We start from the raw sequence: 27,658 nt of genomic DNA, 5'->3' as shown, positions 1-27,658 counted from the left end.
GTGTTTATTTATTCAATATAAATCACAAATCGTAAAGTGTAATAGCTGTTTATCCCTTTTAATAACCGTCGGTACTTTCATCTTACGCCGTTGTAATATTTCACAATGGTAGTAGATTCCAGGCTATGCATCAGAGTTTCTATTGTTTATTCTAGATGTTAGCCTAAGAATAACACATGGTACATTTTCCTGGTGCCCCGACACACACAAGATTCTTCAGAATGTCAACTTCGAAGTTCCCACTGGCTCTCTTACCGCTGTGGTTGGACAAGTAGGATCTGGCAAATCCTCCCTATTGGCAGCCTGTGTTGGTGACATGCACAAACATTCTGGCATCGTAGTTTCTAAGGTGAGTTTGTTGATCGAGGGAAGAGGTACTATTGAGTGACAGTTATGTGAAAGTCATAAAGTGATACAGAGATGACAGATATAGATAAGCAGGCGGTATGTATATGTGATAAGAGAAGGAGTTTCAGTACCAATGCTTCCAAACTTTAAAATTTTTGTGAATTTTAGGATGATTCCAATTTCTTGAGGTTTTAGGTAGACCTTAAAACTTGTATCAGTTATGCTACTGAGCTCACAGTGCGCAGACCAAATTAACATAACGTTTTACACAGAGCAAACAGGATAGGCTGCTGAGTCTATAAAGTTATAAATAAGAATAAATTTTTTTTCTTATTGTTTTTCCTATCACTTTACTGAGATAAACAAAAATTAATATATTAAACTACAGTTTTACCATGAACCTTTACCTTACCATTTACCTTATATTGAACGATAAGCAATGGAAGAAGCATGGCAAATTTCGCATTTCTGCTGAGTCACCATGATTCTCCTAAAAATATTTTTTGCTATTCCTCTGATTTTTTCCCTTTTTATCACACAAACAATGTCAGTAATCTACAACGCATTTGTTAGTTTCATTTGACAAATGACAAATAAATAAATAATAATAATGATAATTTACTCTGAGTTTTATTATAAATAGAAATAGTTGAAATAAAAAGGGATTTTTAGTAATGAATAAGACTGCAAGGACCAAGCAAGCATTTTCCAATTAAAGTAATTTTCATTCTTTTACTCCTAAGATGGAAAGTTTGCCTTCAGTTGGTCAAATGTTCGTAACTCGTGAACCATACAATATGCAAAACTCTCTAAAATATTGAATCATAGTAATGCAAAACAATGATTTCTGCAAGGGGTACTTTTTGGCAACGTATCTTGTTATATCTTCGTGTATGCAACTTTTGACAGTGTGTATTGTTAACATACCTATATGTATGCGACTTGTGACAGTGTGTATTGTTAACATACCTATATGTATGTAATCTGTAACAACTTTCCTTGTTGACGCACTTTGCCAAGCTGAGGCAGTATTTTTAAAGAGGGTGTTGAAAGGGTCTTCTTGTTCCCAAAAACTGTTCTGGACTTTCTGGCGCTTTCCGTTAAAATTGTCTTCTTCTTGTTACAGGGACAAGTAGCATTTGTTGCGCAGCAAGCTTGGATACAGAATGCTACAGTAAAAGACAACATACTTTTTGGCAAGCCATTTGACCAAAAGAAATATGATGAAGTAGTGGATGCTGTTGCGCTGCGGCCCGACTTCAAGATATTAGACTATGGAGACATGACTATGATAGGGGAAAAGGTCAGCACAAATTTGGTTCTAGAATATATTATAAGTTTTTTATTATGTTCTTATAAGTCTGAGATGGATGTTGGAAATTGTTTTAGGCTCAAGGGAGCAATTTGTTTGGTCGTTTGCTGTTCAATTTACAAAAGTATTTTGTATTGTTCAACACTTGGAGCTGCACATCTTTAGTAAAAATCTTTCTGAAGTAGAAATCTTTAGCTTCTAACCAAATATATTTTAGGGTATAAACTTGTCCGGGGGACAGAAGCAGAGAGTTAGTCTAGCCAGAGCCTGTTACAGCGATTCAGATTTGTACCTTTTTGATGATCCGCTGAGTGCTGTCGATGCTCATGTCGGGAAGCATATATTTGAGCAAGTCATTGGACCTAATGGCTTGCTAAAGGTGAGATTTAAATTATAAAGTGTGATTATTATGATACATTAGTACTCTGGCAGTCCCGTGCATGGTGAGGCTGATTTTCATGCGTTAGTAATTTAGTGGTACTTACAGTTAGTAATTTAGTTGTACTTATAGTTAGTAATTTAGTTGTACTTATAGTTAGTAATTTAGTTGTACTTATAGTTAGTAATTTAGTTGTACTTATAGTTAGTAATTTAGTTGTACTTATAGTTAGTAATTTAGTTGTACTTATAGTTAGTAATTTAGTTGTACTTATAGTTAGTAATTTAGTTGTACTTATAGTTAGTAATTTAGTTGTACTTATAGTTAGTAATTTAGTTGTACTTATAGTTAATAATTTAGTTGTACTTATAGTTAGTAATTTAGTTGTACTTATAGTTAGTAATTAAGTTGTACTTATAGTTAGTAATTTAGTTGTACTTATAGTTAGTAATTTAGTTGTACTTATAGTTAGTAATTTAGTTGTACTCATAGTTAGTAATTAAGTTGTACTTATAGTTAGTAATTTAGTTGTACTTATAGTTAGTAATTTATTTGTACTCATAGTTAGTAATTTAGTTGTACTTATAGTTAGTAATTTAGTTGTACTTATAGTTAGTAATTTAGTTGTACTTATAGTTAGTAATTTAGTTGTACTCATAGTTAGTAATTTAGTTGTACTTATAGTTAGTAATTTAGTTGTACTTATAGTTAGTAATTTAGTTGTACTTATAGTTAGTAATTTAGTTGTACTTATAGTTAGTAATTTAGTTGTACTCATAGTTAGTAATTTAGTTGTACTTATAGTTAATAATTTAGTTGTACTTATAGTTAGTAATTTAGTTGTACTCATAGTTAGTAATTAAGTTGTACTTATAGTTAGTAATTTAGTTGTACTCATAGTTAGTAATTTAGTTGTACTTATAGTTAGTAATTTAGTTGTACTTATAGTTAGTAATTTAGTTGTACTTATAGTTAGTAATTTAGTTGTACTTATAGTTAGTAATTTAGTTGTACTTATAGTTAGTAATTTAGTTGTACTTATAGTTAATAATTTAGTTGTACTTATAGTTAGTAATTTAGTTGTACTTATAGTTAATAATTTAGTTGTACTTATAGTTAGTAATTTAGTTGTACTTATAGTTAATAATTTAGTTGTACTTATAGTTAGTAATTTAGTTGTACTTATAGTTAGTAATTTAGTTGTACTTACAGTTAGTAATTTAGTTGTACTTATAGTTAGTAATTTAGTTGTACTTATAGTTAGTAATTTAGTTGTACTTATAGTTAGTAATTTAGTTGTACTTATAGTTAGTAATTAGTTGTACTTATAGTTAGTAATTTAGTTGTACTCATAGTTAGTAATTAAGTTGTACTTATAGTTAATAATTTAGTTGTACTTATAGTTAGTAATTTATTTGTACTCATAGTTAATAATTTAGTTGTACTTATAGTTAGTAATTTAGTTGTACTTATAGTTAGTAATTTAGTTGTACTTATAGTTAGTAATTTAGTTGTACTTATAGTTAGTAATTTAGTTGTACTTATAGTTAGTAATTTAGTTGTACTCATAGTTAGTAATTTAGTTGTACTTATAGTTAGTAATTTAGTTGTACTTATAGTTAGTAATTTAGTTGTACTTATAGTTAGTAATTTAGTTGTACTTATAGTTAGTAATTTAGTTGTACTTATAGTTAGTAATTTAGTTGTACTTATAGTTAGTAATTTAGTTGTACTTATAGTCAATAATTTAGTTGTACTTACAATTAGTAATTTAGTTGTACTTATAGTTAGTAATTAAGTTGTACTTATAGTTAGTAATTTAGTTGTACTTATAGTTAGTAATTTAGTTGTACTTATAGTTAGTAATTTAGTTGTACTCATAGTTAGTAATTAAGTTGTACTTATAGTTAGTAATTTAGTTGTACTTATAGTTAGTAATTTATTTGTACTCATAGTTAGTAATTTAGTTGTACTTATAGTTAGTAATTTAGTTGTACTTATAGTTAGTAATTTAGTTGTACTTATAGTTAGTAATTTAGTTGTACTTATAGTTAATAATTTAGTTGTACTTACAGTTAGTAATTTAGTTGTACTTATAGTTAGTAATTAAGTTGTACTTATAGTTAGTAATTTAGTTGTACTTATAGTTAGTAATTTAGTTGTACTTATAGTTAGTAATTTAGTTGTACTCATAGTTAGTAATTAAGTTGTACTTATAGTTATTAATTTAGTTGTACTTATAGTTAGTAATTTATTTGTACTCATAGTTAGTAATTTAGTTGTACTTATAGTTAGTAATTTAGTTGTACTTATAGTTAGTAATTTAGTTGTACTTATAGTTAGTAATTTAGTTGTACTCATAGTTAGTAATTTAGTTGTACTTACAGTTAGTAATTTAGTTGTACTTATAGTTAGTAATTAAGTTGTACTTATAGTTAGTAATTTAGTTGTACTTATAGTTAGTAATTTAGTTGTACTTATAGTTAGTAATTTAGTTGTACTCATAGTTAGTAATTAAGTTGTACTTATAGTTATTAATTTAGTTGTACTTATAGTTAGTAATTTATTTGTACTCATAGTTAGTAATTAAGTTGTACTTATAGTTAGTAATTTAGTTGTACTTATAGTTAGTAATTTAGTTGTACTTATAGTTAGTAATTTAGTTGTACTCATAGTTAGTAATTAAGTTGTACTTATAGTTAGTAATTTAGTTGTACTTATAGTTAGTAATTTAGTTGTACTTATAGTTAGTAATTTAGTTGTACTCATAGTTAGTAATTAAGTTGTACTTATAGTTATTAATTTAGTTGTACTTATAGTTAGTAATTTATTTGTACTCATAGTTAGTAATTTAGTTGTACTTATAGTTAGTAATTTAGTTGTACTTATAGTTAGTAATTTAGTTGTACTTATAGTTAGTAATTTAGTTGTACTTATAGTTAGTAATTTAGTTGTACTTATAGTTAGTAATTTAGTTGTACTCATAGTTAGTAATTTAGTGGTACTTACAGTTAGTAATTTAGTTGTACTTATAGTTAGTAATTTAGTTGTACTTATAGTTAGTAATTTATTTGTACTCATAGTTAGTAATTTAGTTGTACTTATAGTTAGTAATTTAGTTGTACTTATAGTTAGTAATTTAGTTGTACTTATAGTTAGTAATTTAGTTGTACTCATAGTTAGTAATTTAGTTGTACTTATAGTTAGTAATTTAGTTGTACTTATAGTTAGTAATTTAGTTGTACTTATAGTTAGTAATTTAGTTGTACTTATAGTTAGTAATTTAGTTGTACTTATAGTTAGTAATTTAGTTGTACTTATAGTTAATAATTTAGTTGTACTTATAGTTAGTAATTTAGTTGTACTCATAGTTAGTAATTAAGTTGTACTTATAGTTAGTAATTTAGTTGTACTCATAGTTAGTAATTTAGTTGTACTTATAGTTAGTAATTTAGTTGTACTTATAGTTAGTAATTTAGTTGTACTTATAGTTAGTAATTTAGTTGTACTTATAGTTAGTAATTTAGTTGTACTTATAGTTAGTAATTTAGTTGTACTTATAGTTAATAATTTAGTTGTACTTATAGTTAGTAATTTAGTTGTACTTATAGTTAATAATTTAGTTGTACTTATAGTTAGTAATTTAGTTGTACTTATAGTTAATAATTTAGTTGTACTTATAGTTAGTAATTTAGTTGTACTTATAGTTAGTAATTTAGTTGTACTTACAGTTAGTAATTTAGTTGTACTTATAGTTAGTAATTTAGTTGTACTTATAGTTAGTAATTTAGTTGTACTTATAGTTAGTAATTTAGTTGTACTTATAGTTAGTAATTAGTTGTACTTATAGTTAGTAATTTAGTTGTACTCATAGTTAGTAATTAAGTTGTACTTATAGTTAATAATTTAGTTGTACTTATAGTTAGTAATTTATTTGTACTCATAGTTAATAATTTAGTTGTACTTATAGTTAGTAATTTAGTTGTACTTATAGTTAGTAATTTAGTTGTACTTATAGTTAGTAATTTAGTTGTACTTATAGTTAGTAATTTAGTTGTACTTATAGTTAGTAATTTAGTTGTACTCATAGTTAGTAATTTAGTTGTACTTATAGTTAGTAATTTAGTTGTACTTATAGTTAGTAATTTAGTTGTACTTATAGTTAGTAATTTAGTTGTACTTATAGTTAGTAATTTAGTTGTACTTATAGTTAGTAATTTAGTTGTACTTATAGTTAGTAATTTAGTTGTACTTATAGTTAATAATTTAGTTGTACTTACAGTTAGTAATTTAGTTGTACTTATAGTTAGTAATTAAGTTGTACTTATAGTTAGTAATTTAGTTGTACTTATAGTTAGTAATTTAGTTGTACTTATAGTTAGTAATTTAGTTGTACTCATAGTTAGTAATTAAGTTGTACTTATAGTTAGTAATTTAGTTGTACTTATAGTTAGTAATTTATTTGTACTCATAGTTAGTAATTTAGTTGTACTTATAGTTAGTAATTTAGTTGTACTTATAGTTAGTAATTTAGTTGTACTTATAGTTAGTAATTTAGTTGTACTTATAGTTAATAATTTAGTTGTACTTACAGTTAGTAATTTAGTTGTACTTATAGTTAGTAATTAAGTTGTACTTATAGTTAGTAATTTAGTTGTACTTATAGTTAGTAATTTAGTTGTACTTATAGTTAGTAATTTAGTTGTACTCATAGTTAGTAATTAAGTTGTACTTATAGTTATTAATTTAGTTGTACTTATAGTTAGTAATTTATTTGTACTCATAGTTAGTAATTTAGTTGTACTTATAGTTAGTAATTTAGTTGTACTTATAGTTAGTAATTTAGTTGTACTTATAGTTAGTAATTTAGTTGTACTCATAGTTAGTAATTTAGTTGTACTTATAGTTAGTAATTTAGTTGTACTTATAGTTAGTAATTTAGTTGTACTTATAGTTAGTAATTTAGTTGTACTTATAGTTAGTAATTTAGTTGTACTTATAGTTAGTAATTTAGTTGTACTTATAGTTAGTAATTTAGTTGTACTTATAGTTAGTAATTTAGTTGTACTTATAGTTAGTAATTTAGTTGTACTTATAGTTAGTAATTTAGTTGTACTTATAGTTAGTAATTTAGTTGTACTTATAGCTAGTAATTTAGTTGTACTTACAGTTAGTAATTTAGTTGTACTTATAGTTAGTAATTTAGTTGTACTTATAGTTAGTAATTTAGTTGTACTTATAGTTAGTAATTTAGTTGTACTTATAGTTAGTAATTTAGTTGTACTTATAGTTAGTAATTTAGTTGTACTTATAGTTAGTAATTTAGTTGTACTTACAGTTAGTAATTTAGTTGTACTTATAGTTAGTAATTTACGTGCATTTATAATTATAAGTAGATTGTCACTCACAACAATCACGGTGAGAGAGTGTCAGGTGTAATAAGTATGTGTGCAAGTATTGATGGTTGCGCAACAATAGTCGATTGCTGCAGTTGGTAGCATGCTTGGCTGGGAATCCGAATAACTTGGTTTGATTTCCGCACGGCGCACCTTTTTGTTCTCATAACACTTTCAGCATGGCCTTGGACAAGCAGACAGACACAGCTCGTATTATAGGAAAAATGATTATTCAGGAATCACTTCAATATAGTGTGCAATAACAACCTCAAACAATCATTTGCCTTCAGGGAAAGACCCGAGTTCTCGTGACACACGGCGTGCATTGGCTACCGGATGTAGATAACATTGTTGTGCTCTCACAGTCAAGGATCACAGAAACTGGCTCCTATGACAGTCTGCTCGCTCAAAAAGGAGCCTTTGCCCAATTTGTCGAAGAATTTGGAAGAACAGGTACAGTAGTATCATTACGAGAGTAAACTATGACAGACATGATATAAATTATATTATATATCTACATATAATATATATAGATATATAATGTATCCGTAAATTATATATCGTTATATATATCGTTTTTATATTATATAAATATATATTATAAATATATTATTAGATAATTTATATATATTATATTGGCTAATTGGGAACCATATAAAAGTATCAATCATAGAATACAAAGGTTTACAGGATGGATGCACACACACCATCTAGTTTTTGATATACATGTATTTCTTAAACATCATTTCTCCCTCAAATTCTGAGACAAAACAAATCTCTGTAGATCCAGAAGCTCAAGCAGAACCGACCTCACCAGCTTTGGAAGAGTTTCATGCCAGCTCGTCATTCACAATGCAAAGGAGTGTTTCTATTGTTGAGCCAGACATGCCTAGGTAAGTGAAAATGCATTTTTTTACAAAAGCTTTTTTGAGGTTTGTTCAAGTTGTTATCTGAGCTTCAATACTTGGATTTTTTTTAATTTCAATAATTTCAAACTGTATTTACTTCTAGAAATCTTGTGAAGTTAGATATAACTATTATATGATGCTAAGAGTAACTTTTTATTGTAGAGTTTAAATGTTGATTCTTTAAATAGATTTTTCAGCCAAGCAGTTCTTAATCAACCTTAGACACTAAAAGAAATTAATCAGACAGGAATAAAAAGCATTGTGTTTTCACCAGTTCATACTTGTATTAACAATTGGAATTTGCTTCTTGTCTCATTCAATAGCCTTTTGTCTTTTTGTATCTTTATAGCAATAAGTTAAATCTTTTGCTGTTAGTATTTATTGACAAATAGAAAAAGCCTGAAGATATATTAAATAGGACAATGCATTAGATCTACAGCTCATATTTATAGCCAACTTGTAAATCAAATACAACTAAATTACTAACTATAAGTACAACTAAATTACTAACTATAAGTACAACTAAATTACTAACTGTAAGTACAACTAAATTACTAACTATAAGTACAACTAAATTACTAACTATAAGTACAACTAAATTACTAACTATAAGTACAACTAAATTACTAACTATAAGTACAACTAAATTACTAACTATAAGTACTACTAAATTACTAACTATAAGTACAACTAAATTACTAACTATAAGTACAACTAAATTACTAACTATAAGTACAACTAAATTACTAACTATAAGTACAACTAAATTACTAACTGTAAGTACAACTAAATTACTAACTATAAGTACAACTAAATTACTAACTGTAAGTACAACTAAATTACTAACTATAAGTACAACTAAATTACTAACTATGAGTACAACTAAATTACTAAGTATAAGTACAACTAAATTACTAACTATAAGTACAACTAAATTACTAACTGTAAGTACAACTAAATTACTAACTATAAGTACAACTAAATTACTAACTATAAGTACAACTAAATTACTAACTATAAGTACAACTAAATTACTAACTATAAGTACAACTAAATTACTAACTATAAGTACAACTAAATTACTAACTATAAGTACAACTAAATTACTAACTATAAGTACAACTAAATTACTAACTATAAGTACAACTAAATTACTAACTATAAGTATAACTAAATTACTAACTATAAGTACAACTAAATTACTAACTATGAGTACAACTAAATTACTAACTGTAAGTACAACTAAATTACTAACTATAAGTACAACTAAATTACTAACTATAAGTACAACTAAATTACTAACTGTAAGTACAACTAAATTACTAACTATAAGTACAACTAAATTACTAACTATAAGTACAACTAAATTACTAACTATAAGTACAACTAAATTACTAACTATAAGTACAACTAAATTACTAACTATAAGTACTACTAAATTACTAACTATAAGTACAACTAAATTACTAACTATAAGTACAACTAAATTACTAACTATAAGTACAACTAAATTACTAACTATGAGTACAACTAAATTGCTAACTGTAAGTACAACTAAATTACTAACTATAAGTACAACTAAATTACTAACTGTAAGTACAACTAAATTACTAACTATAAGTACAACTAAATTACTAACTATGAGTACAACTAAATTACTAAGTATAAGTACAACTAAATTACTAACTATAAGTACAACTAAATTACTAACTGTAAGTACAACTAAATTACTAACTATAAGTACAACTAAATTACTAACTATAAGTACAACTAAATTACTAACTATAAGTACAACTAAATTACTAACTATAAGTACAACTAAATTACTAACTATAAGTACAACTAAATTACTAACTATAAGTACAACTAAATTACTAACTATAAGTACAACTAAATTACTAACTATAAGTACAACTAAATTACTAACTATAAGTATAACTAAATTACTAACTATAAGTACAACTAAATTACTAATTATGAGTACAACTAAATTACTAACTGTAAGTACAACTAAATTACTAACTATAAGTACAACTAAATTACTAACTATAAGTACAACTAAATTACTAACTATAAGTACAACTAAATTATTAACTATAAGTACAACTAAATTACTAACTATAAGTACAACTAAATTACTAACTATAAGTACAACTAAATTACTAACTATAAGTACAACTAAATTACTAACTATGAGTACAACTAAATTACTAACTATAAGTACAACTAAATTACTAACTATAAGTACTACTAAATTACTAACTATAAGTACAACTAAATTACTAACTATAAGTACAACTAAATTACTAACTATAAGTACAACTAAATTACTAACTGTAAGTACAACTAAATTACTAACTATAAGTACAACTAAATTACTAACTATAAGTACAACTAAATTACTAACTGTAAGTACAACTAAATTACTAACTGTAAGTACAACTAAATTACTAACTATAAGTACAACTAAATTACTAACTATAAGTACAACTAAATTACTAACTATAAGTACTACTAAATTACTAACTATAAGTACAACTAAACTACTAACTATAAGTACAACTAAATTACTAACTATAAGTACAACTAAATTACTAACTGTAAGTACAACTAAATTACTAACTATAAGTACAACTAAATTACTAACTATAAGTACAACTAAATTACTAACTATAAGTACAACTAAATTACTAACTATAAGTACAACTAAATTATTAACTATAAGTACAACTAAATTACTAACTATAAGTACAACTAAATTACTAACTATAAGTACAACTAAATTACTAACTGTAAGTACAACTAAATTACTAGCAAACACAACAGCATTTCCATCAACTCTGGTCTGAAAAAAACAAAATCAATGATGGGTAAGGCAGAACATTATAGTATCCAAATATTTTTATATATTTATATATTTATGTAGCTAACACATCTTTTAGTTTAGCAAATCCTTATAACCACTGTTCAGGATTTTAGCTAGTCACATCCTTAGTGTTTTAATCGGGCTTTCAAGTCGTTAAATGATGTTCAGTAAGCGCTATGATGCAAATTTTGGAATCCCAAAATCAGACAAACAGTTGTGTCAGCTGTATCAGGCGATATCTGCCAATATCAGCTGACATTTGCTAGTATCAGCTGGCATCTGCCATTTTTGTGCAATACAAAGAAGCCCCGATTTTAGTTTAGGACACAATTGATGGTAGAGTCAGTCAGAAATCAAAATCTGATATATATATATATATATACTGTTTACTCTACAGTTTGGAGAATATTTTATCAACAATAAACTAACTTGTGCAAGTGCAACAGTTGAATAGAAAAAGTCAAGCAGTGTTGTTTTTAATATAGATATATACGAGTGCCAGTACTCTTTCGCTATAATATGTTTTAGCATCTGTGCAGTTGAAGTGTAGACTCTTTAACAGTTATGAAATGTATCATATGTTTGCCATTATGTTATAAACACATTTGTTAGTTACAGATCTGGTTTGATGCTTGTGGAGGGAGCCTCACTAACTTAACTAACTTCTAGGAAGATATCCATCAACCTGTATCTGCCCATGTACCTTACCTCATTATGTAGCACACACTTGTAATATCACCAACCATTCTCTACCCATGTAGGATAGACATCTTATGTCACCTACCTTTCTCTACTTATGTAGCACACACATCTGATGTCACCAACCTTTTTCTACCCATGTAGCACACATGTGATGTCACCAACCTTTCTCTACCCAAGTAGCACACACATGTGATATCACCAACCATTCTCTACCCATGTAACAAACACATCTGATGTCACCAACCTTTCTCTACCCATGTAGCACACACATATGATGTCACCAACCTTTCTCTACCTAAGTAGCACACGCATCTGATGTCACCAACCTTTCTCTACCCAATTAACATACCCTCATGCAACACACATACATGTGATGTAGCTTATGTGCAAAAAACTTGCAGTCTTTTAATGTATGAACGATTTAATTAAAAGGATAATTTGATTATGCTAAACGCATTCAATTTTTAGGAGAGAGTTTGTTATGTCAGCCTTACTTAGCGAGGTAGAAGGATCATACGCTGTCTCAGCAATGAATGTTGATTTACCGACTTTGACCGAGGCGGATCAGGGTACTATAGAGACTGTCAAGGTAAAGTATTACTCATAAAGCAGTGTGCATTGTGAGGGGCATAATTGTGGGTTTCAGGTGACAGGTAAGGCACTAAAGGAATGAGGTTCATTGTATGCTGTGAGGGTTATAATTGTGAGGTCTAGGCGAAAAAGGGGCAGATAATAAAAGTGACTGTGTTCAAATTGTAACTAAAAAGCTGATAAGATTTTTGCGAACAGAAAGGGTAACAGATGTTTTAATAACAAATCTCACCAATAGCCAAAACTGTGCAATTGACCTGAACACTCTCCTTATGTCCGTTTAACAACCTGTATGAGCCCCAATTCTTCTTACACGAACATCTTTAGTCAAATTATTATAAACTAGTACCCTGACAATAAGGTCTGCTATGGGTGTAATATCTGTACATACATTTATTTTGCCAGGATAATAGTTGGTGAAATGGTGAAGATGGTCGTCTGCCAAGCTGCCATGTTGAAAGTCAAAAGTTCAAACCCTTGCATATTGCAGTCTTTTTAATATTAATCTGAACAGGCTGACAAACACAGCTCTAATAATAGCAGAGATTTTTAGGATGTTGTTGGAGGCTCTCACAGGCTAAAATATTTGTCACCCCCAAGAAAAGAACTTAATGTTAATTTTTTATTCACCATTGCTTGCTTAAGCATATCCTTTCACTGCTACCATGGTTATTACTGTTATTACTATAGGTTATCTAAAGCTTTAGCGCTGCCAGAAGGGGAGAACAGATTCAACTAGTGGTTTAAAGGCCAACATACTCAGTGTTACCTCAGTTAGTGTGTAGCAATTATACCCATTCCTAAAGCGTTACTCTAATGCATTATGTACACTCTGTACAGGTAACTCCAGATGTCTACAAGTTGTATGCCAAGGCCATTGGATACTTCTGGCTGACAGCTGCTATTTTGAGTGGACTCGGCTTAGCGGCAGCAGCAGTGGTTTCTAGTATATGGTTAGCTATTTGGACAGATGATGACATTTTCCTACCTGGACCCACGGATCCAACAATTCAAGACGAGCAGTGGACAAAAACAAAGATGTATCTCGGCATATTTTGTGTACTTGCGGCTGTACAGTGTAAGTAGGTGTGGGGTCACTATCATGGGGGTCATACCTTATCAGCCAAACAATAGGGTCTTTTTATATTCTTTCAGAGCTCTCAAGACACACCCTGCATGCTATAATAATTGCGTTGAATTTTTGACTATGCATAATGGCCCTTTGCGGCCATTTGTCAGCTCACCGCCATTGAGTAGGAACAGCGAAAAATGATATAAACGATGTAATCTGGTTTTCAGTGTCTTGGTAACCTTGAGATTCACTCCTACTATTTAGGTGACTGAGCTTTTTTTTAATTTGACTAATTAATAAAAAATAAGCAAACTAAATTAAATAATTTGATTAGATTAAAAAGTAATTCAATGTTTTTAATAACATTAGCTCCATGCTCAGTGTCTTAAAAGATACAGATAAGATGTTCATGTTGACATAATATACACGTAGTTCAACTATACTATATAAAAACATAGTTATATATTAATGTAATATATATAATAATATCTGTGCATAATGACTCCTTGATTTTTAGGCCTCGCCTATTATGGTCTCTCACTTTCTTTTGCGAAAGCATCAATCTCAGCTTCATCCTATTTACATGAAATGCTTCTGAAGAAGATAATGAAAGCGCAAATGAGTTTCTTTGACACGCGATCTCTTGGACAGATTCTCAACAGGTTCTCTAAGGATATAGATGCCATAGGTAAGTATGAGCGACATAGCACTGGCATCGACAGCACTGGCAGCTTTGAAGTCTAGTTCTATGTGAGCATGAGTGACAGGTCTAGTTCTGTGTGTGTCCAACATTACTCTTTCCCTGAGCTGTTAGGAACTTGATTTACGAAGAATCTAAAAGCATGCTTTTGTAACCGTTGACTGAATATTTGAAACTGTAATTAATATAATATTCATTAATTTTGTCAGTATAGTATGCAAGTAAAAACAAACAATTATTGACCTTCGGAGAAAGACTAGAGTTCCCATTACACAAGACATGCATTGGCTACCAGAGATGAATAACATGGTTGTGCACTCACATTAATGTTGCTAAGAATGCTTAATTGTTGTTCAAAATGAATTCTTCCCAGCATACAACAAATGGTACTTGTAGACAACATACTTGGAACAACAATTGTCATGGTGAACATGGTGTTGAGTGTGGTGATTGCTACGGTTATCATCATCATCTACAGCACTCCCATCTTTGTAGTTCTACTCGCCCCTTTTATGATTTTCTACTACCTGCTGCAGGTAAATCCTCCTTTTATTTAGTCTAATTTGATAAATATAGTCTAGTATTTCTCATTTAGACTAAATTATTCAGAACCCTGATTTACTCACGATGCTCCAAATATCTTGTTAATCTTTTTAATTAATAACATCTTTTAATTAATATCTGACAAACGATCAGTTAGCATAGTCTCCAAGCATAAAATTTTGACATGAAATTACATTTTTATCGTCTCCTAAAGGCTTCTGCATACACCATGTTAACAAAGCGCCTATGACTCAACACTCGGGTACCAAACATCACAAATACTAATGTAAATCATCTACAATTCTCAGGACATCTGACTAGGATTCCTACGTCATACTTTTGTCCCATATGCTAATTGTGTACGGGCGGAAAATCTCAAGTACTGTATATTCTTGCATCTAAACCTATTTCACATATATGTTGAACAGAAATGTATTGTACTTAGATATGCAATATATTGTAACTTAATAATATACTGTTAATTTATTGAGAATATATTGTACTTAAATATGGATGAGGGCGATATTGGAAAAAAAGTGTAAATGAGCGTTCGCCATTGAAACCTACCAACAAAAACCTTTAATGCACCACATGGGAACTTGCGTAGTTGATGTGGATAGCCACTGACAGAAGTAAATCGAAATGTTTGGCTGTTGATCGGCTGTTTTAGTCATATTAAAATGTCCTGTAATACTCAGAAAACTCAACTCCAAAATAGATTAGACTAATTACATAAACTGAAAAGATGTTGGCAGCTTTCAAAGTCCCCAAAAATAGAATAATGAGAAAATGATATTAGAGGCAGCATTGACAACAGCTGAAATGCCCAAAGATCTGACGGACTTCTAGGCTAATTACTCCAACCTTGGCTTGTTTGGGCTTGCTTAGATTCTAAAAATTGTAGCCACCGACAGGCATGGGTCTGAAATTCCTGATGTAAACATTATCTTTAGCTTAGAACTAGCTTAGTTAGCTCTTTCCTGTTGATGTTCTCTTTTTATAGCTAAGCTCTGCTTTTCTCTTTAAAGAATTTACTAACTTTCCAGGTATCAGCCCAGCTCTCAATTAGGCTAATAAATGCATTTGACAGCCACTAACAACCACCTGCTGTAATGTAATTATAAAGAATTAAACATCAGTGGATAGTACTTTTATCATTAAAGATACAAAGTAGTTGGGATGCAATTGTTCAATAAACTAATTCAGACCAAATTTGGTATCTCAACACATTTGTTCTTTCCTCCAGATACTATAATATTTATATCTCAATAGAATACTTAGACTATAAGAAATTCGACTAATCTAGTTTCAGAAAAGAAAATTTTTTTATTTTTTTTTAGCGAGCAATTTTTATTGTAACTCAAACTTTAAAGAGATGGCCAAAAGTAACTTGCTGGAAAATTAGCCAACAAATGCTAAAACTAATTTTTCACAACTAAAACTAAAAGTTCTGATGGTCAAAATATTACAGAGTCATTTAAACCTTAAAAAATAGCTTTAGGGTGCTCTGCTCAGAGAAGATTCTTATTAAAGCCTTTACAACTGTTAATACTTGTAGATATGCTTCCTAAAATGGTGTCTAACTTGATCAATAAGTGATAAACATAAACCCATTAAACTATTAACAGTATAAGAAATCGGACCATATAGTTTTGGTAATCTATCAGCAAAAACTAAAAAATTGTTCAAATCTAAATTTGAAAAACCTGCATTGTCGATTGTCTGTCCTGATTAATTTATCCAGCACTGTATTTTATCTGCTCTGCGTAAATACAAACATATGATGAACACATCATGTTTTGCAGTATTAACTTTACTACGAATGTCTTCTGTATTAACTTCGACAAGTATTTGGTTTGCAGCGGTACTTTATATACACCGTAAGACAGCTGAAAAGATGGGAGGCAATAACCCGCTCCCCTATATTCACACACTTTAGCGAGACAGTTACTGGTGCTCAAACTATCAGAGCATTTGGAGTGCAGAAAAGGTTCATTCAGAAGTCAGAGGACATGGTGGAGGAAAATGTAATATTTTTCTACGGTGGATGGGCAGCGAACAGGCAAGGCATCACTTTTTCTATTTCAGTTAACAAAGTTCTATCAGTTGAGTTATCAAATAATAAGTTAGCTCTGAGCTGCAAACCAAGGGTAAATATTAGCTGCTTGATTTGATGACAATGGATATCTGCGAGTGGATTTGTAACTGTTTGTATTTTACAGGTGGTTAGCTGTACGGTTGCAAACACTATCTGGAATGATCGTTGGTTTGGCAGCAGGACTATGTGTCTTGTCTACACATGTAGCTTCTCTTCATGGCCACATCAGCAGCAGTATTGCTGGCCTTTCACTCTCCTATGCTTTGCTTGTAAGTTCAAATGCAAAAGCTCGAACGTGCTGAAATGGGAATAGGAATGTAACACTAAAAATCTTTATAACTCAAATAAAACCATTTGCATCTTTTTGATATGCAAACCTTTTAATACCTTGTGTTTCAAACTCAAGTGTGATTTTTTCTGTATTTGCCTAGTTGTCATCAGTGACACTAAACAATGAAATCATAACATATATCAATGTTACAATGTAGATTGGTATTTGATAAAACAGGGAGTATTTTTTAAAAGTTCTATAGTAATATATAACTGATTGGTGCATATGCAAAGCTTTCTGAATGTTACTGCATCTTGAGTGTTCTAATGACATGAATCTTCAAGTGCTTCATACACATAGCTTTCTAGACTGTCGTACACTGACATGACTGCCTTATGGTGAACTTAATTTGCAATCTTTGCATAGTTAAGGTGAACGATGGTAATCCATAGAGTGAATTTGTTATCTATTTACTTCATAAGCTGTTTCATATGGGCTTGATAAAGCTTATAAGATCTTTTAAAGGCGGTAATGGTAAATAAAGAAATGAATTCAGAAATATATAGCAAAGCACACTATATCGCCTCATATTTGTACGTTTCAATAACTTTTTATTGGCATTGATAGCCATCCACAAAAGAATGTCTTTGTTACATGCTAAAAGAAAATAAAAAATGAAAAGACAGAAGCGTTTTAAAAGTTAGTAATCTAATAGTATTGTAGAGAAGTCAGGATAGTGAATTGAAGGTTGTAGTAACAGAAAGTTCACAAACTTAAACATGCAATGGTTTATTGTAGCATATGGGTGTCACAGAATAGAATACATGTACTTCATTTGTAAATTATAAATAATATTCGATTTCAGATCTCAAAGAACCTTGATGTGCTCGCTCAGAATCTAACAGACTTTGAGACAAATGTAGTTTCAATAGAAAGAGTGAAGGAATACAGTGAAGTGCCTCTAGAGGCAGATTGGGACTCTGACAACCCCCCACCAAGGTCATCTTACGTCACTTGTTTTTAATACATTTTTTTAATAACCTTTATCTCATGATAATATTTATTGATGTTCAATATTGTATGACTCACAATGTTTTACACCATGTAGACAATGGCCTGGTCGTGGAGCCATCCAGTTCAGACACTATGCTACCAGATACAGACCTGGCTTGGATCTCGTCCTTAAACAATTGGATTTTTCAATTAAACCTCAAGAGAAGGTAAGTTAGTCAACAGAGATAGAGGGGTTTTGCTTTCATGTGTGCACATGAATTTGAGATGAAGTAGCCCTAAAAACTTACTAAAATGTCAGAGAAACATGTTTCACAGCTACATTTAACAGAATTTACCTAACAATTTTAACGTCATATGGTAACCGTTATTTTTATCCTGAATAGCCAATAGCTCTAGTGCTTCAACAGCTGCTGTCAAAAGGACACATAACCTCTACATCTGGTGCCTTCAAGTACTAAGATTAGTATGAGATCCTGGTGCACAACCATCATCACATTGACCCCATCCACTTGTTTTAGATAAATGTATATACTGCAGTTATACAAGAAAGTGCTGAAGGCCATTAACAAGATGAGAGCTTATAGAAGCATGGTTTATATTAAACAGGTTGGAATCGTGGGAAGAACAGGAGCAGGCAAATCATCAATGACTGTGGCTTTGTTCAGGTTGATAGAAGCCGCCAGAGGGTCAATATATATTGATGGCCTGAATATTGGAGCGATTGGGTTACATCAGCTCAGGAACAAGCTTACCATACTGCCACAGGTAAACGCGTTCTGACATTTTCAATATTGAAGAAGGCTCACCATTGAGTGGCATCGCAGGACAATGTGCAAGTGATCATTGTATGAGCGGGCATTGAAAAGCTGTTTATTATAGAACTGGTCATTGTAAAAGCGGTCGGTGTAAGAATGGTAATTATAGTAATGGTCATCTTGAAATTGCATAACTGGTTGTGGTAAGATTGGCCATTGTAAGATTGGTCATTGTAAGAGTGGTCATTGTAAGAGTGGTCATTGTAAGAGTGGTCATTGTAAGAGTGGTCATTTTAAGAGTGGTCATTGTAAAAGAATGACCACTTTTAAGTAAGTGGTCATTGTAAAAATGGTCATTGTAAAAGTGGTCATTGTAAAAGTGTTCATTGTAAGAGTGTTCATTGTAAGAGTGGTCATTGTAAGAGTGGTCATTGTAAAAGTGGTCATTGTAAAAGTGGTCATTGCAAGAGTGGTCATTGTAAAAGGGGTCATTGTAGAAGAGGTATTTGTAGAAGTCTGACACTATTGAATGGAGTTTAGGGAAAATTTGAGAGAGTTCTCAGCGTAAAAATTTTTAACAGTTCACAGTATTTAAATTTTCAATTAATAATTTCATCAACAGAAAAAATGTGAAATGTAGATGTATGTTCTTTGTATGTTGGGAAGCTTACGTGATATGCATGAAAGTATAATTACCAGCGGATGCTGAGAGACATTTGTTTGAAATGTACATATAAACTGATGTTGCACCGATGATACGACTGATGTTGTAGTTTATGAAGATGTATACAAGGACTGGGTTCAAAGGTTACGAGTAAGCAACAGCAAAAATACTATCACCCACTTCTTTTGATCTATAAATTTTAAGAATGAGGTGATATGAGAATTAAACTTGGCAGACTGGTATCCACGGCTCATAATAATCAGCTACACGCAAATAAGCAGAAATTATAAGTAGTTAGAATTACTATCTTGGCAGAGCCATAAAACATTTAGCAAAAGAAATAGAGAGTAATTCTGTAGATGTCCATTTTGCATGTAATAATGAGCTGCTGGTATTTTAGGACCCAGTGCTTTTTTCTGGTTCCATGAGAGAAAATTTGGACCCATTTCGGCAATATTCCGATGAGAGGATCTGGGAAGTATTAGAACAAAGCTATCTCAAAGAACAAGTTGAAAGATCACCTGAGAAGCTCGAAGCGGATTGCGGTGAAGGAGGAAAGAACCTAAGGTTATTCAATACTTTATCATTGTAGTTATTGTCACACCTACTAACCAGACACCGGAGTCGGAGTAGCTAAGGCTACTCGACAAGCCACATGTTCCAGCCAACTGTGAGAACAAACATGGTTTCGGTTAATAGAAAAAATCATGAAACAGTGTTCTGATCCGAAACGGTTGCTACAACATGGTGAGAAATAACCATGAAAGTTTTTTTAACAGACAACCAAAGTGACCGATTGGTAACAAGAGGGAACCATAAGGCTTAATAAGCCTTTAAGGAGTAGTGATATTTACTAGGTCAAAATACGCGCCACACAGAACAGAATCTATCTTACATAGCCTAAAATCTTACGCCTAACACCATACTTCAGCAACCATCAAACTGTATTTTGATTACGGACAGTCTGTGTAGTGCTTGGTAAACTCGAAAGGGGAATTTGGTTAGTTTAATAACATATGAGCAAGGATTGTGTTTCTAGAGAGGTTTAATCTTAGCATGTGGAGTTGTTTGTCCTGTATTGTTAAAACTAATCTAAGTTGTTACCAGAGTGCAAGCTATTTAAGGCTTTTTGTGTCCTGAACCAACAGCTGTGCAAAATACAGGAATGGTTATTGAGATAATCCAACAGTTTCCTATTCCTACAGTGTTGGACAGCGTCAGTTGGTCTGCCTAGCCAGGGCTCTACTAAGAAAGACTAAGATCCTTGTTTTGGATGAAGCTACAGCGGCTGTAGACTTGGAAACTGATGATCTCATCCAGAAGACTATAAGAACTGCATTCGCTGACTGCACAATCCTAACTATAGCCCATAGACTAAATACTATCATGGACAGTGACAGGTATGTATAATACCCTCCCTTAATCTTAACCATAGCACATAGGCTAAATACTATAATGGACAGTGATAGGAATGTATACCCTCCCCTACTCCTAACTATAGCCCGTAGACTAAATACTATCATGGACAGTGATAGGCATGTATACCCTCACTTAATCCTAACTATAGCCCATAAACTAAATACTATAATGGACAGTGATAGGTATGTATAATACCCTCCCTTAATCTTAACCATAGCACATAGGCTAAATACTATAATGGACAGTGATAGGAATGTATACCCTCCCCTAATCCTAACTATAGCCCATAGACTAAATACTATAATGGACAGTGATAGGTATGTATACCCTCCCTTAATCCTAGCTATAGCAAATGGACTAAATACTATTGCGAACAGTAATAGGTATGGGTGCCCTCCCTTAATCATAACCATAGCCCATAAACTAAATACTATCATGGACAGTGATAGGTATGTATACCCTCCCTCAATCCTAGCCATAACTCAGACTAAATGCCATCACAAACTGCAAAAGGAACGTACACCTCCCTAATTCTAACAAATTCCTAGAGACAGAACACTACTTTGGAGAGTACTAGGCTAGTCGGCAGGTTTCAGCTAACAGGCAATGTTTAGTGAGCCATTGGTATGGTTGCTCATCTCATATTATAGCTTTCTAAACCGAATTCCGGGCATCACAGTAAGAGATAGTTACTCCCCAGCCTACACTTGTGCATCTACATCTGTGCAGCTACAACTGTGCATCTACATCTGTGCAGCTACATCTGTGCATCTACAGCTGTACATCTACATCTGTACATCTACATCTGTGCAGCTACATCTGTGCATCTACATCTGTGCATCTACATCTGTGCATCTACATCTGTGCATCTACATCTGTGCATCTACATCAGTGCAGCTACATCTGTGCAGCTACATCTGTGCATCTACATCTGTGCATCTACATCTGTGCATCTACATCTGTACATCTACATCTGTACATCTACATCTGTGCATCTACATCTGTGCATCTACATCTGTACATCTACATCTGTGCATCTACATCTGTGCCCAGACTTGGGGGCCAAGATTTACTGTTAGGTTTATGAACCACTTTTGACTCATGAGAGGAAACTTTACAACAGTGATGTGTATTCAGATTCAGCTGAGACCTCATCAATTTGATTCGTAGCTACCTGTATCAAAAGGCAGTTACTATTTGTAGGCTGAAAAAACTAAATCTCAATTTCAGACAAAAAACATTAGTACAGTGGAGAATTTGTGGTACAAAAAGTTGGTACATTGACGAGAGGGATATTCATATGTCTATCAGTCCGAGCAAACAATATGAGTTTCAACATTTTCTGGACGATTTCATTCAAACTTCACATGGATATGCTCCAAGCCTTCCGTCAGACCAGTAAAAATACTTGATTTGAAAACTTCATCTGTTTTTTGAGAATCAATCGCTTAAACACCAACCTAAGGGCTATCTGACAGCAAATATAAATAAATCCCGGGCATGGCCGGACTCCCTGCTAATCTTTAATAAATTGTTCTGCGTGTTTAGATGCTCTCTCAGGCTAAACACAAATCTGGATAATGATATTACAACTTGTTAAACTGACTAGGTCATGAACATTTACACTGAGCCAACACTGAATATCATAAACTAAAGCAAATGTTTACAGAATCCTAGTGTTGGACAAAGGCATGGTAGCCGAGTTTGATACTCCGGAGAACCTTCTACGAGACGATGATAGCGTATTCAGTGGAATGGCTAAAGAAGCTGGACTGAAGGCTAAATAGCAAGCTTGTCTTACATCTACCATTTCTTTACACAAGACTGCAATTGTACAGAACTAGTAAGATAGTCTGGTGGCCACAAGACATCATAAAGTGACTAAAGTCAGTTTTTGGAGATGCCACAAAGAGGTGGACAGACCAGAATAAATAGCTATTAACCAACTATTTATAGATCTCCAAATGTGTGAGAGTCTCCTTCAAGCTTAAGAACATGAAATACCGTAAACATTCCAAAGGTTTACTAAATCTCCTTGTCCCATCAGGCCCGCTACATTTTGGTTGATATGCAAACGCTGAATGTTAGTCATTTTCTTTGGTCAGTATTTTAGATTTGACAATTATCAGGATTGGTGCAATATTTCTTCAAATACAAAGAAAATAGCTAAATTTATTATACTGTTCCTCTGTACACAATGCATGATTTATCCTCAAATAAAGTTTGCTTACTATTATAAATCTCGTAAATATAGCAAAGTATCTGAAAACTCAAACCATTACATCTCTAACAAATGTATAGAGAAAACACACATCTTTGGAAGTTGGAAAACCAAGATTTGCGCTCAACCTTTAGATTGATTGACAAGACAACTCCAGAAATACAGACTTGAAGTGATATCTAATGCCTATCTTCTCACCCTGGTGCCATGATTACAAATGTATTTTACACTGTACATATCCCATGGATAAAATTAGGTTGTGTTACTGTAATGAATACATCACAAAACCAATATAGAAATACAAAATGGTTGTGATTTATCACAAACTGACAGAGATGTACTAAGCCCGGCACACCTGCTGTAAGTGTCACTTGTGGGTCTTAAGTTTCTTTCTGGGGACCTTCTTTTCAGTTTTGTTAGATGGAAGATATTTTTCCTCCACACTAAGACCTTTTACCTTTGATAGAAGAACATAACAATAAATGCATAGCTATTCTGTCTAATACAAGTATATTTTCCTCTAGAATAAATTCTACATACAGTCAAACATGGATAACTCGCCCACGGATAGCTCGAACACATGGTTAACTCGAACGGTTTCTTTGGTCCGTTCCCACGTAATGATATATTGCTATAGATAACTCGACCTCAACTCTGTTAACTCGAACAGTTTTTTGCCCAACGGCTACCGAGACGGTTGTTATCGCTTTAGAAAATCATTTTAATCCAAGTCATCGAGGTAAACCTCAACTTTTCGTAAATCATAGGCGTCGTTATTACCACCGTCGGCAAAATATTTTTGTCAACGACTTTTCTAAAGGTTTGGTGAATTTTGATTTTTACCGAACATCCGCTTAGCGATCGCCTTTCGGAAGCATGGAAAAGTGAGGTGGCCATCGCATAAACTTCAAGAAAAAAAACCGGCAAAATTGATCCCGGTTAAAACGCTCAAAAGAAAAAGATGTCTTTTTTTCTGAGCATTTCAACAACGATCAAGTTTTGCCAATTTTAATCTAAAAAACGTCCTGGCAATAACATCACCTCAAACAACAAAACAATCTCAAATGATAAAAAAATCTCCTATACTTTTTGATAAAAAAAGTTTTAAACTTTACATTAGAAGCAGTTAATTTGAAACAAGCCATTTATGCTTTTGATTTCTATTATAGTTTGTATATGTGCATGTATCTACTAATAAATAAATAAATGGACTTGTGACAGTGCTCTGATAACTTGAACGCTGTGATAACTCGAACACTTTCGCTCGGACCCGTGAAGTTCGAGTTATCCATGTTTGACTGTATTATGACAGTCATAATGCGAATGCCCTTATCATACATGTTTTACACAGCTATGCATTCCTTAGAGGAGCGGACATCTATGTCGCCCTCATCGTGATGAAGTCACTTATCAACTGGCTAACGCCACTAATATTACACACAGGTACCACCTCATTGAAAAACTCCAGGTTGGTGCAAGGTTTCAACGATATGAAAAAGTATGTCAAAAGTGCATAAAACCTCAATCCACCATAAGCTTTGTCAACAAAATCACATTTTCCAGTAGGCAACAGAATTTTGTGTAAATATATATTTTTAGAGTATTTAGGGCATGCAGCTGTGAAGAGTCCCTAAAGCATATTTCAGTTTGTAGGGTTTGAGAAACAAGGTATTTATGAGTACATTCAATACACTGATATGGGAAACTTCAGAGTAGTGCTGTTGCGAGAGAACACAACTCACTTTTCATTTAACACTTCTTTCCTTTAATTATCTTGTACAAACTTTTGAGTTAAATCCCAACGTGGTTGGAGAGGCGACACAAATACGTAGTTTGTTCATACATTTCTTACATTTCATGCATTTCTATTTCTTAAGCTGCAGAAGTCGGAAAGATCAATCTATTTAACCCGGCTATGCATTAACTTGCATAGGAGCAGATGGAAATAGCACTCCCAACATCCCAACTCTTTTTTACAAATATATAAGATTGCAATGCAATACTTTTTACAATTAAAATCAAATATCTAGTGCATGTCATAATGTAGTTAATGCAGCCTTAGTCTCGCTTCAAGAAGAGGGTGTTACATATTTAAGATTCTGTTAGGTGCAGATTTAGTGAATCTTTATGTTCAGCATTGATCTTTGCCTATGTGTGAGCACAACACATTTTCCTTTATGAAATATTTTCATTGGAGGAAAGCTCTGTTGGTAGTCTAGTCACCACTTCCTATATTGTTAGTAGCCATAGACATATATGAATAGTTGTAATCTGTGGAAAACATTAGACAGAATCATAGACTGATTTACGTGCGCTGCTGAAGTTACCGCTGTGAAAATTGATTAAACACCTCGAAGTTGTCTATCCCTGGCAATATGAATACAGAGTATTTGACAGTTCTTAACACCATTCTCTAAATACATGCGCTTTGGAAAGGTTTGCTGCTTATATGCTTATAATGAATGTAGTATAATTATAGCGTTATTCAGATGTGACCAGATAATTGTATCATATTATAATCTATTATATGAATCATCTATCTATGAATCATATTATAATCTATTAAGATAACATCTACAAAGCGACACGTGACTTATTGAAACTGTGTGAATGAGCTTGCCCTGCAACTACACATAAATATTCCCTGTAGCAATCTCACGTAGCTCACAATTAATAGCAAGACTTGGACCATCCACATAATGATGCACATGTCATGGAACACAGGCAATCAATTCGACCACCTATGACTCACCTTAGGAGAAACTAATTGAATCTTTAACTTCTGGTGCTGAATGTTGGTGCTGTCGAGACTGACTCTGACAGTCACAGGGTCGAATATGTGAAAAGTGTGCCCTGCTACCGTCTGTGTGCAAGCCTATAATTACAGACATCGAGTTGTTACTCACAATGAACATTAGACAAGTAGTGGTTTATGGTTAACTAAATGGCATTGTATAAAAACTCCAACTATGTTGAGGTCAAAAATGTCATCCCACAGAAATAGCTAGTTTGATAGAGAAAAGCAGAAATAGAGAGAAGGTAAGTCAGGGCTACCATATCATCAGAGCCAAAAAGCCCGGTGTGTGACCAACAACCTATCTACGCCGTTTCAATGAGACGTAAGGCTGTACAAGATCAAATATGGTGCAAGTGACATCATTATATTAGCTGAACTCACCTCCTCATCATATGAAGACTTGATATCGCCTCTGTCGACGTAGAGTGTACCCTCCAAACCATACTTGGGAATCAAGACTATCATAATAAAAGAGAGAAGATTGTTAGAAAACAAAGAGAAAATAAAGCTAAATCTGCACACACACTGTCAGGCTATTCATATGTTAAGAGGATTTGATAAATTCTCTCTAAACACCTTCCAAAGTAATGTTATCTGAAAGAGTTGGACCAATGGCATTAGTACTGTTGAAATCAACAATTTAGAATAGTAAGTACAGTAATTATTTAGAAAAATGCTTACAATGCCTAATAGTTTATGGAAGTTGCTTCTTAGTATTCCTGATCTATCAACTTTCATCAACTTACACCAAACTCAAAGCAGACTTTGGACTGTTGCAGGCAGCATGTTAACACAGTTTCTGTGAGAAATAGTTACTTATGTAGCTATGCTGACTTGGTTTTGATCAGCTAGCTATATTTTCAACAAAAAAGAATGATGGCGAATTGAAGTGGAGCACTGGAGTTTTAATACCTTGTAATCAAGTCAGGTACTGCAAATTATGAATTACAGAATGCACAACACATTGTCTTTGTACAGCTAAACTGTAAACTAAGCAGAGTACACATATTTACTACGTTTCTGTACAGTGATAGTGTAGCAATACCTAAGTGCGCTGCGCTAGTGCAGAATCGTTATGTTCGGTCATAATCAGACCATGTTTCTATAGGCCGATATAGAAGAGCGATGGTTGTGTGACGCCTTATGTCAAGGTTCTATCTTTAAGAGTTCAAGGTCAAAACAAATCGTGAATGATCAAAAGAAAACACTGCTACTTTTGGTGTTATTCATTAGGCCCATGATACTAACTAATCAACAGCTTTCGTTATTGCTGCATCAATCTATGATACAACCAAATACCTTGCTGCTCGTGTATTCACGCCGTGACAGAGAACTTCAGCACAAAAAGTGCAAAACTTTCATGTGGCAGAGAGTAAGTATCAATTTTAATTTTTGTTCAAATCCCTGTTAAATGAAATGATATAACAATAATAATAAATGTAATCTATATTAGCAAGCAACAGAAAAGCACGAGCTATGCGCAGGTACAAGTGCAATGTTGTCAGTCGCTAAAGCCATTTCTATGGTATAAAGATGGTGTCTCGCATGGGCGTTTCACATCCAAACAGCAACACTGAATCACGACAGAAATACGGCTGTTAC

At 32.1% G+C, this 27,658-nt stretch overlaps 2 protein-coding genes across 2 annotated transcripts in view; one reads left to right on the top strand and one right to left on the bottom strand.

The window, feature by feature from the left end:
* LOC137405805 (multidrug resistance-associated protein 1-like) overlaps window positions 1-23,313 on the top strand; it is a 57,792-nt gene extending 34,479 nt beyond the window's left edge. The window contains exons 16-32 of the mRNA XM_068092215.1: window positions 156-349; window positions 1,475-1,651; window positions 1,878-2,039; window positions 7,726-7,888; window positions 8,220-8,328; window positions 12,380-12,500; window positions 13,343-13,580; window positions 14,092-14,262; window positions 14,671-14,810; window positions 16,680-16,879; window positions 17,040-17,184; window positions 18,052-18,185; window positions 18,295-18,406; window positions 18,807-18,965; window positions 20,020-20,186; window positions 20,825-21,019; window positions 22,708-23,313. Of these exons, the coding sequence (XP_067948316.1) occupies window positions 156-349; window positions 1,475-1,651; window positions 1,878-2,039; window positions 7,726-7,888; window positions 8,220-8,328; window positions 12,380-12,500; window positions 13,343-13,580; window positions 14,092-14,262; window positions 14,671-14,810; window positions 16,680-16,879; window positions 17,040-17,184; window positions 18,052-18,185; window positions 18,295-18,406; window positions 18,807-18,965; window positions 20,020-20,186; window positions 20,825-21,019; window positions 22,708-22,825 (2,705 nt within the window). The 3' untranslated portion in view covers window positions 22,826-23,313. The remainder of the gene's footprint in view (window positions 1-155; window positions 350-1,474; window positions 1,652-1,877; window positions 2,040-7,725; window positions 7,889-8,219; window positions 8,329-12,379; window positions 12,501-13,342; window positions 13,581-14,091; window positions 14,263-14,670; window positions 14,811-16,679; window positions 16,880-17,039; window positions 17,185-18,051; window positions 18,186-18,294; window positions 18,407-18,806; window positions 18,966-20,019; window positions 20,187-20,824; window positions 21,020-22,707) is intronic.
* Window positions 23,314-23,383: 70 nt separating this feature from the next.
* LOC137405596 (exosome complex exonuclease RRP44-like) overlaps window positions 23,384-27,658 on the bottom strand; it is a 34,592-nt gene continuing 30,317 nt past the window's right edge. The window contains exons 18-20 of the mRNA XM_068091906.1: window positions 26,438-26,514; window positions 26,012-26,134; window positions 23,384-23,716 (exon numbers count right to left, since the gene is read on the bottom strand). Of these exons, the coding sequence (XP_067948007.1) occupies window positions 23,627-23,716; window positions 26,012-26,134; window positions 26,438-26,514 (290 nt within the window). The 3' untranslated portion in view covers window positions 23,384-23,626. The remainder of the gene's footprint in view (window positions 23,717-26,011; window positions 26,135-26,437; window positions 26,515-27,658) is intronic.

The sequence above is a fragment of the Watersipora subatra genome, chromosome 10, assembly GCF_963576615.1.
Source record: "Watersipora subatra chromosome 10, tzWatSuba1.1, whole genome shotgun sequence".
NCBI classification, from domain to species: domain Eukaryota; kingdom Metazoa; phylum Bryozoa; class Gymnolaemata; order Cheilostomatida; family Watersiporidae; genus Watersipora; species Watersipora subatra.
Note: the sequence above shows the minus strand (reverse complement) of the source record. Positions and strands in the feature narration are given on the sequence as shown.